The 20,104-nt window shown below is 35.9% G+C and overlaps 1 protein-coding gene across 4 annotated transcripts in view; it reads right to left on the bottom strand.

Annotated features, from left to right (window-relative positions):
• USP34 (ubiquitin specific peptidase 34) overlaps nucleotides 1–20,104 on the bottom strand; it is a 239,199-nt gene that overhangs the window by 11,467 nt on the left and 207,628 nt on the right. For 3 of the 4 annotated variants that reach the window (XM_059406010.1, XM_059406011.1, XM_059406013.1), the window contains 9 exons: nucleotides 18,504–18,651; nucleotides 12,979–13,613; nucleotides 10,576–10,733; nucleotides 7,822–7,900; nucleotides 5,995–6,121; nucleotides 5,243–5,350; nucleotides 3,995–4,099; nucleotides 3,754–3,878; nucleotides 2,634–2,757 (listed from right to left, as the gene is read on the bottom strand). In XM_059406010.1, coding sequence (XP_059261993.1) covers nucleotides 2,634–2,757; nucleotides 3,754–3,878; nucleotides 3,995–4,099; nucleotides 5,243–5,350; nucleotides 5,995–6,121; nucleotides 7,822–7,900; nucleotides 10,576–10,733; nucleotides 12,979–13,613; nucleotides 18,504–18,651 — 1,609 coding nt within the window. The remainder of the gene's footprint in view (nucleotides 1–2,633; nucleotides 2,758–3,753; nucleotides 3,879–3,994; nucleotides 4,100–5,242; nucleotides 5,351–5,994; nucleotides 6,122–7,821; nucleotides 7,901–10,575; nucleotides 10,734–12,978; nucleotides 13,614–18,503; nucleotides 18,652–20,104) is intronic. The other variant, XM_059406012.1, reaches the window with a different exon arrangement.

The following is a 20,104-nucleotide window of genomic DNA, read 5'->3' as shown; positions in this document are numbered from 1 at the left end:
TTTAGAAATTAATAGTGCCAAACCCTCTTACTACTTTTTATTAACAGCTTTTTGGGCTAAATTCTGCTATTTTTAAATTCTCAAAATACTGTAGCTTCAGACACACCATTATTTCACATGGCAGTCAGCAGCTTTATGCACTCTCCCAAAATTCTACCCCCACTTCATTGTCTTCCCTAACCGCATGCTTGACTAACCTCACTTCAAAAGTACTCCAGCCCTTACTTTACTAGTTGGTACCTGCAACCCTAATATGCAATTATTACATAATTCCTTTTTATCTCCTAACGAATCTTAAAATCTGCTCAGTACCCATATAACAATTACGACAAAGACTTGCCCTCAAAACTGGAAGTGACTTGTAATCCAAGTCTTGAGTCAATCCCACCTGTGGTCACAATATTCTGGCCCTTTGACCATCTAACCTCAAGGCTTAAATGACTAAGGACATAAACAATTTAAATTTACCTTTCCCTCTCCCTGTTGCCAGATTTAATTTCCTGAAGATATTATATAAATTAGAACTCTTTAGCAAATCTCTGCTCTTCATTTCAGTCATTAATGTGGACTTTATTTTAAGTTCTATCCTAGGTGCCTCTCCCTGTTAATAATCATTTCATCTGAAGGTGGGAGTTAACTTTAAACACTGGGGCATACTCTTTTCATTCAAATGAGGCATGAGAAAGCACTGCTTTTAGGTCTTTGTTAAAATAATGTCTAATTTTCTGCATTAATTGATATAATAACCATGAGTCCCAGGGAAGTTGGCAGAGTAGGAGGAGCTAATAAAAGTACATAAATGAATGAATTCAAGAGAAAAAGATGTAACCCTGAAAATTTTCTTTTCCTGCTTAATTTATGAAGGCTTTGGTTTCTACTCAATATAGCGACTAGTCACATCTGGCTTAAAATAAAGATTGTTTCTTAAATCACATTTCAAGTCCTCACCACTCACATATGGCTTTTGGCTATCATATTATGGATGATGAGGCAGTTGGAGAATATTTCTGTCCTCACAGAAAGTTCTACAGAATACTGCTAATGTAGAAAACTAAACACTAGGAGGCAGCATCAACAGTGCTTCATGGTTACAAGAATGTCAGTATAAAATACTATGAAAAGTTGATTCAGCTAATGTTGAAGGCTAAGTGTATGTCCTTTCCCTCCCTCCTCTCCTCCATATTTAATTTTCCTGAAACTGTTTTTGTATTGAAGAAAACAGTCCCAAAGAGGGTAGAAATTCACTATTTGATCAGAGCTGTTCAAGCAGCTCAAACAGCTTCTCACATAACTTCTGGTATGAATCACATGAACACAATTACCAAGAACTTTTCTTAAGGTCAGCATTTAATAAGTCCCCCTCCTTATCTAGGAGTAAGGCTGCGTTACTAGAATTCCTGGACACTTTCTCACATTTGATCACTGCCACTGCTAGGTTTTAGTTTTTTACCAAGTGCCATGACCGAAATGTGTAATCATGAAATGGCCAATCTCAGTGTGTGCTCCCCTACCCAACCATCCCCACTTGGTAATTCAGCCACATGTGTATAAATCCAGTTAATGGTAACAGATGGAAGGAAAGATCTTTCAAATGTGAAGACACTCTAATCACTTACCAATAAGATGGGTTTTCTGAAGAGGAATTATCCCTGAGAGCTGTTACCACATCCTTCTTCGATAATGAAACCTAAGGTATGTTCACAACTTTTGCCCTACTTAAAATGGATCAAAACCTTTTCCATATAAGGAAAGGGTTGGGATTGAGGAAGAGTACAAGGGGGAGTTCTAGAGTATGGCACAATATTCTGTTTTTTGACCTGGTTGGTGGTTCCATGAGCACTTCACTTCCTATGCTCTGGAACGGAACTATAGAACACTGGGAAAGAATCCTAGGTCATCCCTAAAGAAGTAAGACTCACAGAACACACAAAGCCTGGGAACTCTGGAGGTCCTGAGATAAGGGACATGTCCTCTAAAGACCTCTCAACTAGAAAAACTCACCCAAAGGCAGCAATTCTATAGGTCTCAAGCACATTCTTGTAATTTGAGTTTTTTTTCCTTTTATAAAATTCACTGATGATTTTATTTTCTATTTCTCCTACTTTCCTTTTCAAATTTCCTTTCTTCTCATTCACCTCTCTATTTCATGAGACTTACCTCCTATTTTACTCATATATGCACCTCTGCTTCACCCTGGCAAGCCCACTCAGTTTGCTCTAGGCATTGCCAGCTCCAAAGTACAGCTGGCACTATAGATCTCATCTTATCCTCAAGATCAGGGCTGGGATAGTCAACCTCTCTAAGCATGCCTCCCTAAGCAGAGTAGTTTTTGGTTTTTGTTTTTAAATTCTGCTGGGCAGATGGAGGAGGACTTGGGCTTCTATGTACAAAAGTGATCAGCCCTACTCCACTCCTTTATAGGCCAGCTGAAACTCTGGACAGAACTATTCAATGGAAACCAGTAAGTTGGTGTTTTCTTAATAAAAATAAAAATGTTCCCAAGAATAATTAGTATTTTTAAACAGTCACTTTAAAAAAGAAAAAAAGAATTGTCTCATTTTTGTCTCCCCTTCCTTTGTGGCTAGGGGCTTAAAATAATTCAGTGGAATTTACTGCTCATCTTTTATACTTACTCAGCTTAACTAATGTTTCAGTAAATTTTTCACAGTTGATTGCAACTCGGCATAATAGATGGATGAATTGATGATAAGAAAAGAAGTAGTCTAGCAGCATACGATCATAAACGTCATCTTTGCCCTGAAGGTTAAAGATGATAAAATGGTTGCACTTAAATTGTATAATAAATTAAAGAGCATATTTTGTGCAAATGTAATAAGTTTAACTAAAAAGCTGATTAAATATTTAAATTCTATAAGAACCTAGTTTTAAATTCCAAGTTTCTAGTAATGTTAAGATCTTAATTGTTACAGTTTATTTTCAGTGTGCAAATGCTATCAATTAAAATTACCCATTATTTCTATATACTTTAATCAAGTAAAATTACTGTAGGATTTTAAAATGTGACACTTTAGTTCTATAGACATCATCAAGAAGAACGGAATTAAATTTGATTTTTGAAATAGATTTCAAATGATTTCTGTAATGGCTACTACAGTGTTAATTATTTTTAATATTTTATAAGAAGTGTATTTAAGATCCAAAGATAGTGGGTAAGGGAGAGTGTAAATGAAGTGGGGTAAAGAAAGATAAAGGGGAAAAATTGTTTAAAAAAATGTTGAAACTGAGATAAATTATCTTGTGTCAATGTACCTTCTCTCCATAATTTGGAATTAGCATTATTTTAGGATATGCATTAGAGAAAAGAAGAATCCGACTACGAATGATGATAAATCTATCAATCAATGATATTAAGCCTAGGTCAAAGGATTAAAATTAAAGGGCAGTAAAAGAAGTCATTGATTATATGGCCAAATTTAAGCAATAGTAAATACCTAACTTGGCTTTTCAGGTTTAGATATATGACCCAGTTATAATTTAGCCTAGTGAGAAATACTAGTAAGACTTTCTATTCAGGTTTTTTTTTGAGGGAGGAAAAAACTTACTACTTGTGCTTATTGTTGATTTTGCAAATACTCAACCAACATTTCAGAGCACTAAAAGGAAAAAGTCCAAATGAGTCTAATCTTCTTAGGATCCACAAAATGGTCATTTAAGTCTAATATAACTGCCAGAGGGGAAATTTCAAATTACTGTGTACTACAGAAACATGGTTTTCCTGGCATCCCAACATACCTTACTGGTTTCCACCATTGTGGGCAAGAGGCACATATTGAGTTCAGGGCGCGGAGGCCGAATATTGCTTTTCCCTCCTATTAGCTTGATATTTTCTCGACAAGGGAAATAAGGTCCAAGAGACACTAAGACATTAAAAGTGTACAATAAGAATAAATGGAAAAAATAAATCTCCATGCTTTAGTGTGCAGAAAGATTAAATGCCAACCACATTCAAGTACTGTGCTAGATGAATACGTACTTGGTATATTACTGTGATGATAAGTACAATGGTTGTGTTGTAGAAATGGAACCAGAGTATGAAGAAAGTCATGGGGACTCAAAAGCACAAGTTCCTTGAGGACATCTGAAAATAAAAACACAGTATGAGTATTAAAAAGCTGGAGGATACCTGATTTGCTTCTTTCAAACTCACAAATCCTGTTAGGGTGACTAATAGCAGTACGGCAGGTGAAAAGGTTTATTAATGAGTCTAAAACTGTTTTAGCTGCTGACACTGGGAGAAATTCTGTCTGATGCTCAATCAAATCTGGACCAAAGTTATTAACCAAAACACAGTCATCATTTAGAAACCAAAGTTTGAAACTATTTATTTGTATTTTATTTATTCAAGAGAAGCATTATGGAGAAGTACACTAAGGGAAATATTTAATGCATACTAATGACTGTCTTCATAAAATCAACCAAAGCAACTAAAGACAGAAATCTAAGGCTCAAAGTTCTTTGGATCTAAGACATAATCCTTAGTCTACTTTTAATGTTTCATGATGCTAGCTGGACTGATGCTCATCCCCTAATCACATAGAAGTAAAGCTCATGATGACAGGCTATTGGTAATCAGAGGTTACCAAAGTACAGGCCAGTAATTCCACAGAACATCAGGCCAATGACTGCCAAAATTGACTGTTTATACGTGACAGCCAGTTATTCATGTCATTTTAAGAACCTGGGAATAAACAGTTACAATCTCTAAAGAGACTTTTTATGGCTTCTAAACTAGTAAAAACTACAATATAAATTTAAAATAGGGGGTCCTTTAACAGGCAAAATTATCACTTTATTATAAATATATAATCAATAAAAAAGTAAAATATTTGGGAGTCTAAGAACAAGTACTGCAAGTATCTTCAGGTAAAGAACAGGTAGTAAAATAATCTCTCCAACCCTTTACAGTATCAGCTCTCCTTTGCAAAACATCTGCATGATCCTACCTCACTTACCTAGGACCAGAAGATTTCAGAGCTGGAAGAGATCTAGAAATAACCTAAGGTCAAAGAGCCCAGATATGTTACATGACATACCTGTGATCATATAACTAATTACTGGCATGTTGAAAATATAACTAGATTTTCTAGAACCTGTGAGTTACACATGGAAAGTACAAATGTCTTCCAAACCATGCAGAACTAATACCACATCCTACAAAGAATACTCCACAAAAATCTTCATCCATTAGGTTTTTACACAGATATATTTCCAAGTAACTTACCTATACAGGCATTTCTAAGTTCTGGAGGACTATAGGAATTAAGAAGAGTTAACAGTTTATGGGCAAATTCAATTCGCTCCTGCCACTGAATTAATGCTTGTTTCACATCTGCAAATACAAAAGCATACATAATACGCCATTTGAGTTCAAACTTCTTCACAATTATTTTCTATTTTTATCTACAGAATGCCAACACCAAGAAAATCAAATTAATGACATGAACATCTTTGGTGAAAGCTAAGTGGTCATTTTCATGAGACAGGTACTACTGTGAAAAACCTACTGGACTTCTTAAAACATATTATCTGAGGGATGAACATGTCCATTTTCTAGAAATGTATGTGAAGTTCAGAGTTCACATGTAATTTTACAGGGACACAAGAGATAGGTTTTATAGTTATTTCTCTTGAAACTAAAAATGACCTAACCTAAGCCATGGAGGTTTCCAGTTGGAGAACCTTTACAAAATACTCATTTTGTTACAGTGCTTTAAAATGTTTTCTTGTCTCTTAAATCTTAACACTTACAGGATGCTTGCCTATTTTTCAGGCAGGCATAAGAGATTAAACCAGAGCACTTCAGCCTAATACCAGGTCATGATGAACATGTCCTTATGGTTAGTCAGCATCAGCCCCACCTTCTGTACATAAACCGGAGATGAAGACAAATTCTCTGAAGGCTGTGGTCTGAAATCCTTATTTTGCTCTTTAAATGTTGAAAGTAACAAAAATAAGAAGTAGGAATGACCAAACCTTTTCTCTGAAGATACGGGCGTGTAGACTTCAAAACCGAAAGGAATATTGACAGAAGTTCTACTAAGTCTCCAGTCACATGGCAAGCTGTAGCTTCATGGTACATCATGTGCAGTGTGTTGAAAGACTACAAGTGATTTAAAAAAATGGAAAACTTCATTTCATTTTTACTTTGTTGAGCCACAATATGATAGTATTCATCTTTTACAACAGATGTGTGTCCACATGTGCACAGAATAAATGTATTTGCTTTCTCCTACCTAAAAGTCAAATTCTCCCAACTCCGCTCCCCCTGCCCTTTAAAAAAAAAAAAAAAGATTTATTTATTTATTTATTTGACAGAGAGCACAAGTAGGGAGAGAAGCAGGCAGAGAGAGAGGAGGAAGCAGGCTCCCTGCTGAGCATAGAGCCCCATGTGGGGCTTGATGCGGGGCTCCATCCCAGCACCCTGGGATCATGACCTGAGCCACCCAGGCGCCCCTGTCAGCTCTTTAAAATACAAAATAGTGCTCACCTTCACAGCTAATATTTTATGCATACATTTCGGCCTGAAGGAATAATCTATTTAATCAGTTTGTTTGTTTTTGGTTATTGTTTGCTCTAAGCCTTAGAAATTACAAAGCAGCAGGCAACAAGACTGGGCAGAATGGGTAACTGCTTTAACTAACTTTCCAGGTCTTTGGAAGAAAGACAACGGTGAAATAGCTGTCAACAGTTAACTCTGAATAAGGAAAAAGAGCTCCAAAAGAAGAATTCCTTTAATCATATTGGCTTGTTAAATCTTTTAATTCAAAATCCTTAGTTTTTTTCCTACTTCATTCTACACAAAGGGTTTTTCCTAATCCTCTTGAATCAGTTCCTTATAATCTATATTCTATCCACAATTCAAAGTTCAAAATCCACAGTCTAGAATCGGTGGCAGCAAATAATCTGAACAATGTACTTGTACAGCATTTAACCTATAAACTGTGAGGATAGGAAACAGGTCTGTCTTATTCACTGCCGTATCCCCAGTGCCTAGTACAATGCCTAGCATAGAGTAGATATTCAAGTGTCTGTTTAATGAAACAATGAAATTCTCACTACTTTTCATATACTTTCCGTTGTAGCCAAATAGACATACTTTGCATTTTTCAAATACGACAATACTTTCTTGCCTCTGCTGACCATGTCATTTACCTAAATGCTCTCCCACTTATCTTTACAAGTCCAAATTCTTCGAAGTACCATTTTAAACATGTTGTACTCCTATTCTATAGTATCATTAACTAAAGAAAACTATCCTACCTCTTACTTCTCATGGTACTTTTGGCATATACTCTTTTCTCTTCTCTCCTTTATTAGACTAAGGGTAAAATGCACCTCTAGGGCTTTAAAGTCATCTCACAGTTTGTGGATGTTCAAGAATTGTGGGAAGAATGAAGAAGTCATTTAAATTACTTGTAACAGACTCAATGGCTTCCTCTCATGATGCTAATCTCAGTCTCTTAACTATCAAATAAGTGAGCTCTTGAGAAATTATGTCAGTGATCATATCATATGAATTTCATCTGTTTCTACCCTTACAAATGGAATGAATAAAAACAGTCTATTTCCAGTGGTTATTCTAAATACAAAAGAAAAGTATGTAATTACTACAGACAAAACAGCAACCTAGAAACTATTAATCATTCTTGGAATATAAATTAGCACTTAATATATAATCAAATCCAGACACCTATATAAAACAGTCTAGCATAAACTCTAAATATCCACACACACAAAAAGTGTGTTGATGAGAACATTAAAATAAACTGTATCTATGGTAAAATGAAGTAAAATATTTACCTCAGTCATCAGGATCAACCCTCGATTAAATACAACAAGAAGTCTATCTTCATCAGATTCTAATAGTATTCTGAAGGCACTAGAAGAATACAAAAAGCCCACGTTGAGAACTCTGAATCAGAATGGAAAACTAGGTGATTAAAAAAAAAGAAAACTATAATTTTGGCTTTTTTCTATCTACAGGAGAGGGAGATTACTCTGTTTCCTAGTAATGTAATAAAAGGAGTTAATATTAAGAAATCCTCTATGTAACATGTAGAAAATCTGCAATTCAATGATGGAAGAGAGGTATCATGGAAATATTTTTAAAGTCTCAATATAAACAATGCTTATTTTTATAATGGGTAGATATTCTAGATTATGTTATGTTCTGGAGAGTAACAAAATACATTTATACTATCCAAGCACTTGTCAGCTGGTTCTTGGGAAGAAAGAGAAACATGAGGGGAAAAACATTAAATACATTTTGGTCTTAAAAATAATTTATGTGATAATTGTACTGCTCTTGTTGTACTGCTCTTGTTAACAGACCTAATTTCATTATTAGGTACTGGAAACTGCTGCTGTATATAGTACATACATACAGCATAGCTGGAATCTTTCTACTTCAGTCAGATTATTTTCTTCCCCTTTTTTCTCTCTGTTTTTTTTTTTTTTAAGATTATTTATTTATTTATTTGACAGACAGAGATCACAAGTAGGCAGAGAGGCAGGCAGAGAGAGAGAAGAAGCAGGTTCTCTGCTGAGCAGAGAGCCTGATACGAGGCTCAATCCCAAGGACCCTGGGATCATGACCTGAGCTGAAAGCAGAGGCTTTAACCCACTGAGCCACCCAGGTGCCCCTCTTCCCCTTTTTTCAAAAAAAGAATTAAGATGAACATTGGGGAGGGTATATGCTATGGTGAGAAAAATAAATTTTAAAAAAGAATTAAGAAAGCTCAAAGTCTTTTTTTTTTTTTTTTTAAGATTTTATTTATTTGACAGACAGAGATCACAGGTAGGCAGAGAGGCAGGCAGAGAGAGGCAGGCAGAGAGGCAGGCACATTGAGCAGAGAGCCTGATGCAGGGCTCGGACCCTGGGATCATGACCTGAGCCGAAGGCAGAGGCTTTAACCCACTGAGCCACCCAGGCGTCCCCCAACTTTTTTTTTCTTTTGAGAGTAAGCTTTAAGTAGTAAACCTTTCAAACACAAGGTATTCAAAATTAATGCAAAATTTTAGAAGAATTCCTTTAGAGTCCCGGCAAAAGCACAGCTAACTCATTTCATTAATAAAGATTCAAATATGAAAGTTTTCTGAAGAAGATAATCTGAAATAACCCTATCTTGGGTTAAGCAAAAAATACTATTTTCAAGGAAGTACTACCAAAAAATGTGTGCCTAATAAAGAACATTACCTCCAAATCTTAGATGTAATATATAGAAACATTTAAAGAAATTAACCTGGCCTTTATTCCCACAGTTAAAGGGAATTATGTGTAATTTGTTGTAGAGTTCCTTTATAGCAATTCAGTAATTTTTGTAGTTCTGAACAATTATAAAGATGATTTTTTGTTATTCTGGCTAATCCCTACAGTTAAGGTAAATCTGGGCTAAACAGAATGAAAAATGCAAGTTTCATCCAAAGGTGTTCCTGGAGGCCTCTAGAACTGAGCTGTCAAAGCATAAGACAGGATGAATCACAAGAGAGAGAAGGATTCAAGCTTTAGGTATAAGACCACACATGAGGATTCCTTCCAACCATAATTCTATGATACTGATAAAACACATATAAACAATCCAAAATCAAACCTTGAAAACAAAAGCTGTTCAAAAGTAGCTCATTGAGGAAGTGGTGATGCAACATGGGGGCTTAAGTGGGTAGGAGAAGAATCAATGAAACAAGATGGGATTGGGAGGGAGACAAACCATAAGTGACTCTTAATCTCACAAAACAAACTGAGGGTTGCTGGGGGGAGGGGGTTTGGGTGAAGGGGGTGGGATTATGGACATTGGGGACGGTATGTGCTTGGGTGAGTGCTGTGAAGTGTGTAAACCTGGTGATTCACAGAACTGTACCCCTGGGGATAAAAATATATGTTTATAAAAAATAAAAAATTAATAAAAAAAAAAAGAAAGTCACTTTTTATAAAGTAAAAAAAAAAAAAAAAAAAAAGTAGCTCATTAATTTTTAAAAGATAAATCCTTCCAAGGTTACTGAATGCAAAAATGCTTCCCTAATCACCTTAAAGAACTGGTAAACTTTTACTTATAAATAATTTAATTATAACCCTTTAAGTGTCAATAAAATGGTCCCCGGGGCGCTTGGGTGGCTCAGTGGGTTAAGCCACTGCCTTCGGCTCGGGTCATGATCTCAGGATTCTGGGATCGAGTCCCACATCAGGCTCTCTGCTCAGCAGAGGCCTGCTTCCCTTCCTCTCTCTCTGCCTGCCTCTCTGCCTACTTGTGATCTCTCTCTGTCAAAAAAAAAAAAAAAAAAAAAAGGTCCCCATTCCCTCACTTGGAAAAAAAAAATTTTTTTTTAAAGATTTCATTTATTTATTTGATGGAGGGAGAAACAGAGATCACAAGTAGGCAGAGAGGCAGGCAGAGAGAGAGGGAAGCAGGATCCCCATCAAGCAGAGAGCCCAATGCGGAGTTTGATCCCAGGACCCTAAGATCATGACCTGAGCCGAAGGCAGAGGCTCAACCCACTGAGCCACCCAGGCGCCCAAACAAAACAATTTAAAAAGAACACCAAAAAATACCTTCTTACCTTATTAAAGTAGTCCAGCAGGAGCGGCCATCTAAGCAACGTAAGTAACAACTTATGGTTGTTTTCTTAAACTGTTTAATATCTTCTAATTCTTCTTCTCTCATATCTGGCCTTTGAGCTATAAACAGCTGCATCAGGTTAAACAGTTCTTCTACTGCCTAAAAAGGGCAAATAAGCATCATGGTGATCTTTTAACCCTGTATTTTTTTTTTAAAAAAGATTTTATTTATTTATTTGCACAGAGAGAGAGATCACAAGTAGGCAGAGAGGCAGGCAGAGAGAGAGGAGGAAGCAGGCTCCCCGCTGAGCAGAGAGCCCGATGCAGGGCTTGATCCCAGGATCCTGGGATCATGACCTGAGCCGAAGGCAGAGGCTTAACCCACTGAACCACCCAGGCGCCCCTAACCCTGTATTTTAGAATGTTTCCTTCTCATTTCTGAATGGTATGAATACTAGCCAGCTCTTAATATCATACAAATGAAATCAGATTACACTACCACTGAAGAATAGTTATAAAATAGCAATAGATTCTAATTTAAAAATTTAATGTATTATTCACTAAAAGTAAATCATTAACACTTTCAGAAAAAAATTTCTGAAAAAATTTTTAGTCTTAATACTGTTTATTAAAGCACTAGCTTTGTAACCTGAATGGATGTCCAGATATGCTACACCAATCTTTTGCCCATTTCTTTAATGAGAAATCACGACTTTCTCACAAAATTTTACAGCCCTCATTTACATTTCAATCAGTACCATTTCTGAGAAAACCCTTTGTGCCAACATTTAGAACACGGTTTCTAGACTGATGAATGATTAGTTCAAGTATCTGATAGATGAAATAATATTTAAGTAAAACTGCTAATTGTGGGTTTATAAACTCATTTAGCATGGGCACGTAGGCATACTTATCAATAAACTGAAACCCCCAACTCCATACTTTTCATGGCAAAAACTAATTAAACACCATTTTTATGAAAATCTCTAACAGTTAAGCTCTACAATAAAATATTTTATTGTTTTATTGATGTCAGGAAACATTATCAAATAAAGATTCCAAGTCCCCCAACACTCATCAAAGGTATATTTAACCATGGATATCATGTTTAGTAACTAAGTCAAATATTATTTATGTGACTATGATAAAAAAAAATCCACTAAATCTTGATAAATCCTGTCCTGACTCCTTCAAGGTCAGGGAGACTCTCACATTTGTTACCTTCTGTCTCACAGCCTTGGCTTTGAACTCTTTTGGTACTTAATATACTCACTCTCTTTCCTCTATTTTAGGCATCTGAATTTCCTGGCTGGAAATTAGGTTTTTCTTTCTCCATAAGAACAATTTACTAGTTCATATCTGAAGGACAAGAAAGGTCCTTCCTTTCTTAAAAAGAGAAGAGAGTGTGTGCGTGCATAGTGGGAGAATTAGGCTCCCAGCTGAGCAGGAAACCCAATGTGGGACTCGATCTCAGGACCCTGAGATCATGACCTGAGCTGAAGGCAGATGCTTAATGGACTGAGCCACCCAGGTACCCTGGAAAGGTTCTTTCTTCAATAGGAAAAGTTCTGTGCACAATTCAAGGATACCAATAATTAAAATATTCTTCATCATGTTCATCTGATTAAACTCTTTAAACACTGGATGTCTTGAAAAAGCTCCACTTCTACCACCTCACATTTAGCAAAATACTTCTCACATTTGCAGCTTGTAGCCTCTAAGTTAAAATAGTTCTGCATTTTCCTTCCAACCCCTTTTCTAGATCTATATCCTCTTGGTGTAATCTTCAGTTTACAACAGAAAGTTAAGAAGCAACAGTAAAAAGATAGATCCAGGAATGACAGCCTATGTGAAGGGAAAAAGTTTTACTATGAAATCTACAAACAGTCTGCAAAAAAAAGGAATCAGATTTAGACTGCATGTATTTGGATCCTGATAGACCCCTTATCCATTTCATTCACCTGAATGCAGTGTGAGGAAAAAAGACACTAGGGAATACTATAGCTAAGATAAAAATATTGTCTAGCTCACAGTTTACAACAGCCATGTGGGTCTTAATGATAAATATCTAAACAGTAAATAGTTCCCTAAAATCATACCACAAAGCTGACGTTTTTCATTAGGTACATATAAAAGACATTTACAAAAACACAAATGAAAATAGCTAAGTTCAATTAGAGATAAAATTTCAACACCAACCTAATTATCCGTTATTACTTCAATTTAATAGTAATATAGCATTTTATATATGTAGTCAAGGAAACAAATACACATTGAGTCTTTAAGAAAGAAGAGTTCAAGTTAGACTATATTTCTATATTTTGTTACCACTTCCCACAAGAGGGGGGGAATAGGTTATTTCCAATCAGTTTGAATATATATAGAGAATTATCAACTTTACTCACTCCAGGGTATTGGCTGGCATGTGGTGTAAGATTCTTAAAGGCCCATTGGATGTTCTGATGAGAAGCGAGTTGTCGTGTGAATGCAGGAGACTGTTCACAGCAGAGCCTCAGAATGCCGTAATAGGCTGGCAGCATCCCACGGTTAAAAAGCACCACATCCTGATCATCATGGTCAGCAAGGATGTAATTGAAGGCAATGTTCTTGGTTACCACTGGGTTCTGAACAATAAGGCGGATATTCTCGGGACAGTCAGCACACACATTGTACCAAAATGAAAGCAAAGCCTGTTTATTGTGATTTGTAGCTATTGCTGGCTCAGAAAGTTTAGGCTGGAAAAGGTTCCACAAATCCATGAAATATGTGGAAAACATCAGCTTCTCAGTTTTGGAAATTAAACAGTAAGTCATAAAGCTAAAATAGGGCACTAGCTTTGTAGTGCCATGAACAGCAGCATCAACATAAAGTTTGGCTCTTGAGAGCAAACCAAGGAGCACGTTGTAGACCTGATGTAGGACTACTGTTGTGTCTGGACTGAGTGGAAGGTCACGGGTTGGGATGTGCAAAGACCTTGTTGACCGGAACATCTGGCGGAATGAATTGCTTGGTATAAGGGACACCAGAAGATAAGCTGCAGCTATAAAATGTAAAACAAAACTGTCAGATCCTTACAAGATATAAAACAGCCTGAAGAGCAGTCATTAAACACAAAGCCACTCTTCTCTTTAAAAATTAAAATGAATAAAAATTAAGGGACATAAACATTTCTTAGTATTTCTGCCCTACTACTGGCCCCACAGAAAAATATCAAGGAATGATGAAAACAGACGCCTTCCATTTTGTCATTGCTATTTTTTAAGTGGCAACCATAACTGCATTAATAGAAACAGTTTTAAACTTCTCTGTTAGCTTTCCCCAGATGTAGAATTTTCCGCCTATTTATTTCATCTCTTCTTAGGAAATAATACGGTTTAATAGGAAGAACACGGCGTTTGGAGACAGAAGACCTATCTAAATAAGGCTCTCTAATGTGATAAAATCATTCAACGTATTAGCATCTTTTCTTTTTCCTTACAAAATAAGGGTAAGTTACTTTGTAATAATTTACAGATTAACAGTAAAATATACAGTTACAAAGAAGGAATGAGATCTTCTACTTTAAAGTTCACTGTAACATACAAGATTATATATGTATGTGTCAATTACAGAATATTAACTTTGGAAAAACCTTTAAAATCTTCTAGCTAAATTTGTACTTAAAAATTTTTTCACTTGAGTAGGGTTGACACATCATGTTATATTAGTTTCAGGTGTACAACATGGTGATTCAACTTCTCTATATGTTACGCTGTGCTTACCACAGTGTAGCTACCACTTATCACCACATAATACTATTACAGTATCATTGCTTATATTCCCTATATCTTTTATCCCCATAATTTATTCATTCCATAACTGGTCGCTTCTGGTTGACTTCCAATGCAAAGAAAGCATCCCTTCAACATACCTGGAAAATGTTATTAAGCATACAATTCTGAGAAGAAAATGACTCATTAGTTGAGTTCATTTGTAAAAATGGTGAGTGTGAGTGTATAAGGCACTGAGTAAGGTATTTTAAAAATATTTCATTTAATCCTCACAATCATTCTGGAAATAGGTGATGTTACATTGGAAAACCTGAATCTTGGAGAAACAAAGACCAAACACAGATAAAAGAGGCGGAGCTCAGATTTTGCCCTGGGAAATGATAACGATGATGATGACAATGACAATGACAATAATGATAATGACCCAAGAAGAATAACTAACATTTATCAAATGTTTATACTATTTAACACCGTATCTTTGTTTAGCAGGCACTACTTTCATTATTCCCACTTTCACTTGGGCTGAAAACAGTAAGATTACACCCATGTTACACATCTTGAAACCCAGATGAGCTAATGCTCCTAAAATCACCACCACAGAGCCTACTCAAGGCCTCTAAAGCTTTAGTTTAACTCTTTTCAATACACCTACTAATTCTGTCTCCCACTATTCTACTTATAATTTGGTAACTTCCAATGTTCTGTTAAAGAAACTAAAGCTAGGGTTCCTAAAATTAGTTATAAGCTCTTTTACAGATTTTAAAGTAAACTTTGTGCACAATACTCCATTTCTAGATATTTTTTCACCTGTATGTTGCTCTGGTTAGACCCAATTTGGTTTATGTTTCCAATATACCTGGGATGGTATATTGCCATATATAGGTATATATAAGTACACCTGGCAGTTTCCTATTAAAACCTGGCATGTTGGGGTCATTCTGACCAATCTTTGTATAACCTGCTATGAAGAAAAGTAATTTGTAATTAGAAAAAATTTATTCAGTTTAAGTTACATACTTCTATCCCAATATTTTATTAGGAAAAATTTCAAATGCAATGAAAAGTTCAAAGCGCTCTATCCAAAGACCCACTTAAATTCAACAACTAACATTTAATTTTGTTTTATTATATACCAAACCATCTATTTATTTAAGAGCTATCTGCTTCTAAATAAAAAATAAGTTCTGCTTGGGAGATATATACTACTTCCAGGAAGGTCAATATGGAAGAACAGATGATTTTGCTAAAAACTGCTTGCTAACTACAGTACCTTCCATTTAGTTCTATACTACAGAGAACTTAGAACAAATCTACCTCCATTTCTATATGGCAACGGTTCAACTACTTTAAGACACTTATTTCTCCCTTTTTCTTTTTTTCTATAAACATTCTAATTCATTCCTTAAAGTTTTGTAAGATTTAATAGTATTTCTCAGTAGTTCTTCTATACATGTTACTATACTTCTTACTGTTATATTGATTCTATTCAAATATTTGGGCTATTTTTTCAAGTTACATTATGTAGAACATTTTCACATTACCATAGTATACGTATATTACAGGGTAATGCTATTTAAGCATCCATCTATTAGCTGACTTGCTTATACTGGAATTCTTGAAATGATACTACTGAATTTTAATAAGGCAAAGTATTTTGAAAGATCTCAGGTATGTATCATTAAACTGCTCTTCACAGGGTAATATTTACTTATAACTTCACCACAGTGTATGAGAATGCCATTTCCACAGTACTGTCATCAATATTAGATGTAACAGCTGGAAAACTATTTTTGTTGTTGTTGTTCAACACAGATTTTTTTTATTGTTTTATGGTCAGAGTCAGGACATGAATGCCAACCAGCATAGGTGTCAACACTCACAAATAACCCATTACTATGGGGTTACATAAACTGGCAGGATAAATAAGCCTCTAAGTATCAATGCCAATCCATGTACCCACCAGGACAAGGTGTTTTTCCCAACTAAACTTTATTTTAGAGTAGGCAGAACAAACACAGTTCCCATACACTCTTCTCCCTCTTCTCCTATTATTAACATCTATTATTACTTAGTACAATTGTTTTAACTAAGGAAACAACACTGACATTACTTTTAACTAAACTCCGTACTTCAGATTTTATTAGTTTTGCCTTAATGTTCTTTGTTTTAATTTAAGATTTTATTTATTTGAGAAACAGAGAGAAGAGAGAGAGCAGGAGTGGAGAGAGGGGCAGAGGTGAGAGGGAGGAGACTCCCCACTGGGCAGGGAGCCCGACGTGAGGCTCAATCTCGACCCCTGGGATCATGATCTGAGCTGAAAGCAGATGCTTAACTGAGCCACCAACATACCCCATTCATGTTCTTTTATTTTGCCTCTAGGAGCCCATCTAGGATATATCACATTTAATCATCATGTCTCCTCCTTAAGCTCCTCTTGGCTGTGACAGTTTCTCAAACTCTCCTTGCATGTGGAAGTTTAAATAAGGAGTACTTGGGTCAGGTATTTTTGAAGAATGTCCCTCAAACTGAGTCTGTCTGATGTTTATACTTTTAGACTCAAATGATGGGTTTTGTAAGGGAGACCATACAGGCAAAGTGCACTTTACATCTTCTTACTATTGATCAGGGTATCATATTACTATTGATCTCACTTTACATATTATTATTGATCAGGGTATCAAGGGTACATGCTATCAACACACATCAGTGATATTAACCATTATAACCTGCCTGAATTAATGTTTGTCAAAGTGCTTCACTTAAAGTTATGTCACCCACAAACTGTAACAAACTCTTAAACATAGAGAATGAACTGAGAGGATGGTGGAGGGAGGTGGGTGGGGGGTTAGCTATGGGGGATGGGTCTTAAGGAGGGCACGTGGTATGGTCAGCATTGGGTGTTTTATGTGATGAATCAATGAATCATCCTGAAACTAACACTGCACTGTCTATTAACTATAATGTGAACAAAAATTTGAAAGGAAAAAAGTTACATTCCCCATTCCCTACTCCTTGAAGAAGGTTCAGCTATCCCTCCTTGGGGAGGCAGATAGATGTACATAAATTATTTAGAATTCTTCTGTATAGGAAGTTTGCCTCTTCTCCATTTATTTATTTAATCATTTATCAATATGGACTCAGGTATTTATTTTATATTTGGGGGTATAATCCAGCACTTTGTTACTTATTTTTTTACTCAAGTTGTTTCAGCTTTAACCATTGGAAATTCTTTCAGTTTGGTTGTGTGTCCCTTTGACAATGCCCCACTATTTTGTTTTTCTTTCTGAGTACTTCTTTCTGGTCCTACAAGATGCTCCAGGCTCATCTTATATATTATCTGCCCAAGACCTAGAATCAGCCATTTCTTCAAAGAGCTATTACTTGTTTTATTGGAGAATGGTCTTTGGAAACATTGATCTGGGCGTATTCGATGTGCATGCTGGTACTGCAATATCCCTGATTCTACACCTTTCACAGTAGCAGCTAGGAAAAACAATTTTAATGATTAAATTTAATGATTAAAGAAATATTAAAGATATAATATTAAAGAAATATTAAATATTATAATAAAGAAATATTAAAAATTAACCATTTCAATTTTTGTTTCTTTGAATATTATCAAAGGAGAATATACTGTTAATTTATAAGCAATTTTCTAATCTGTAAAATACCTATTTTTCATATGAGTCCATCTGTCTTCCAAGATCTTTATTTCCTTCCAGCCTGCTTATGTAAAAGTGTTTATCATTTAACTCCCTATCTCATTGCATATTTTCTCTCAGTTTGTTCTATGCCTTTTTATTACTTTCCTCTTAGCCTTAAAGTTACTTTTAAGATAGGATTTTCTGATCCTTTACTCTCTTCACTTAATGCTGATCATGCTTTGTAATCTTAATCTATCAAGCAAGGAAATAAAAACGGTGGTGGTGGTGATGTCATCCAAGACAAAACAGTTTCTTATCCTTAAACACCCAAAGCACTGTAAACATTTGTAAAACACTGCCACTTCCAAACACTAATGTAACTTTGGTCTTTAAGAACAATATCTAAGAGCTTTTGTACCATACAACAATGGGCATTATTGTAATCACCTCATAAAACAAAACAAAAAAACAAAACTTGGAACAACAAATGGTTTAAGTTCTGAATATTTGACTTACAAGTCCTGACTCTAGGATAATTATGAGCCAAAAGAAACCTCTCGACCCAGTTTTCCATGTTCTGTAGGACCCAGCTGTGTGCCAGTTTATTTCGGGGTGTCTGTACTGCCAACCAATCCAAACACTGAGAAGGATTGTATTCAATTACCTAAAAATGAAATGGTAAGAACAGAATATAAAATGAACTAATTAAGGAGTTACTTTTTTACTTACTTTTGGTATATGCCATTAAACACTTAAAGCCAGAGTTTTTTGAAAAATAGAGCCTAAGAGAAATTTTGCTTATGTTTTCCTACATTTCTATTTTTTTAAAATTTTAATCAATTTTTTAAAAAGATTTTATTTATTTAATTGACAGACAGAGATCATAAGTAGGCAGAGAGGCAGGCAGAGAGAGAGAGAGGAAGGGAAGCAGGCTCCCTGCTGAGCAGATAGCCCGATGCGGGGCTCAATCCCAGGACCCTGAGACCATGACCTGAGCCGAAGGCAGAGGCTTAACCCACTGAGCCACCCAGGCACCCCTTAATTAATTTTTTTTAAACAGGGAGCAGTGAGGGGCAAAAGGACCAGGAGAGAAAGAATCTTAAGCAAACTTCACACTGAGCACAGAGCCTGATGTGGGCTCGATCCTACAGCTGTGATATCATGACCTGAGCTGAAATCAAGAGCTGGATGCTTAACCAACTGAGCCACCCAGGTGCTCCTCTCCATTTTTTAAACTGCATTTACCAACAGGAAATATTAAGAAAAATCTGTCATTAGTTTACAAAATAAAATTTAAAATAGCCAAGGACTTTAACACAGAACTAATAAGAGAACCCACTTACTTTTTGGTTTTATTAAATTTATAAATTTACTTCAAAGTGCTTCTAATCCTCTAAAGTTTCTCATCTTTATTTTTCTTACTGTGTGCCCAATCAATTTATTATGCACGTGAGAATGAAAAGTAGTAACTGGATGCTGGGGAGATTTTTTTTTTTAAAGATTTATTTATTTGACAGTGACAGAGAGAGAGGGAACACAAGCAGGGGGAGTGGGAGAGGAAGCAGGCTTCCTCCTGAGCAGGGAGCCCACTGTTGGGCTCAATTCCATGACCCGGGATCATTACCTGACCATAAGGCAGATGCTTATGGACTGAGCCACCCAGGTGCCCTGAGGAGATTTTTTTTCATAGGATAAAGAAATCTTAGGAATCCAGATTTGGCTTTCAGGCCAGTTCCATACCCACTCATTTCTGTACTGTCCAGATGGTTTTAGGCTAAAATAGGTGAGTGGTTGTCAAAGATATCACAGGGCCCACAAAGCCTAAAATGCTTGCTAACTGACCAGTTGGAGAAAAAGTCTGCGGACCCCTGGTGTAGAGAGTTTTTCCCAATACTCACTAAAGAGAAACTGTGAACCCAGCAGTTACTCTGAAGGAAAGGACATGGTCGATATTTCCTGTACCATTTCTGTCAACTGCTGAAAACACTCAGCTTGTACTTCTAAAATTGTGTCACTCTTTTTTGAGGGGAAGGGAATGAAAACTCTAGACTGGCCAAAGACCTCTTTATTGACTCACAAGAGTCTTTAAACCTGTGGGAAATAAGACAAGAATTCTT

Source organism: Mustela nigripes, chromosome 7 (genome assembly GCF_022355385.1).
Source record: "Mustela nigripes isolate SB6536 chromosome 7, MUSNIG.SB6536, whole genome shotgun sequence".
Taxonomy (NCBI): Eukaryota; Metazoa; Chordata; class Mammalia; order Carnivora; family Mustelidae; genus Mustela; species Mustela nigripes.
Note: the sequence above shows the minus strand (reverse complement) of the source record. Positions and strands in the feature narration are given on the sequence as shown.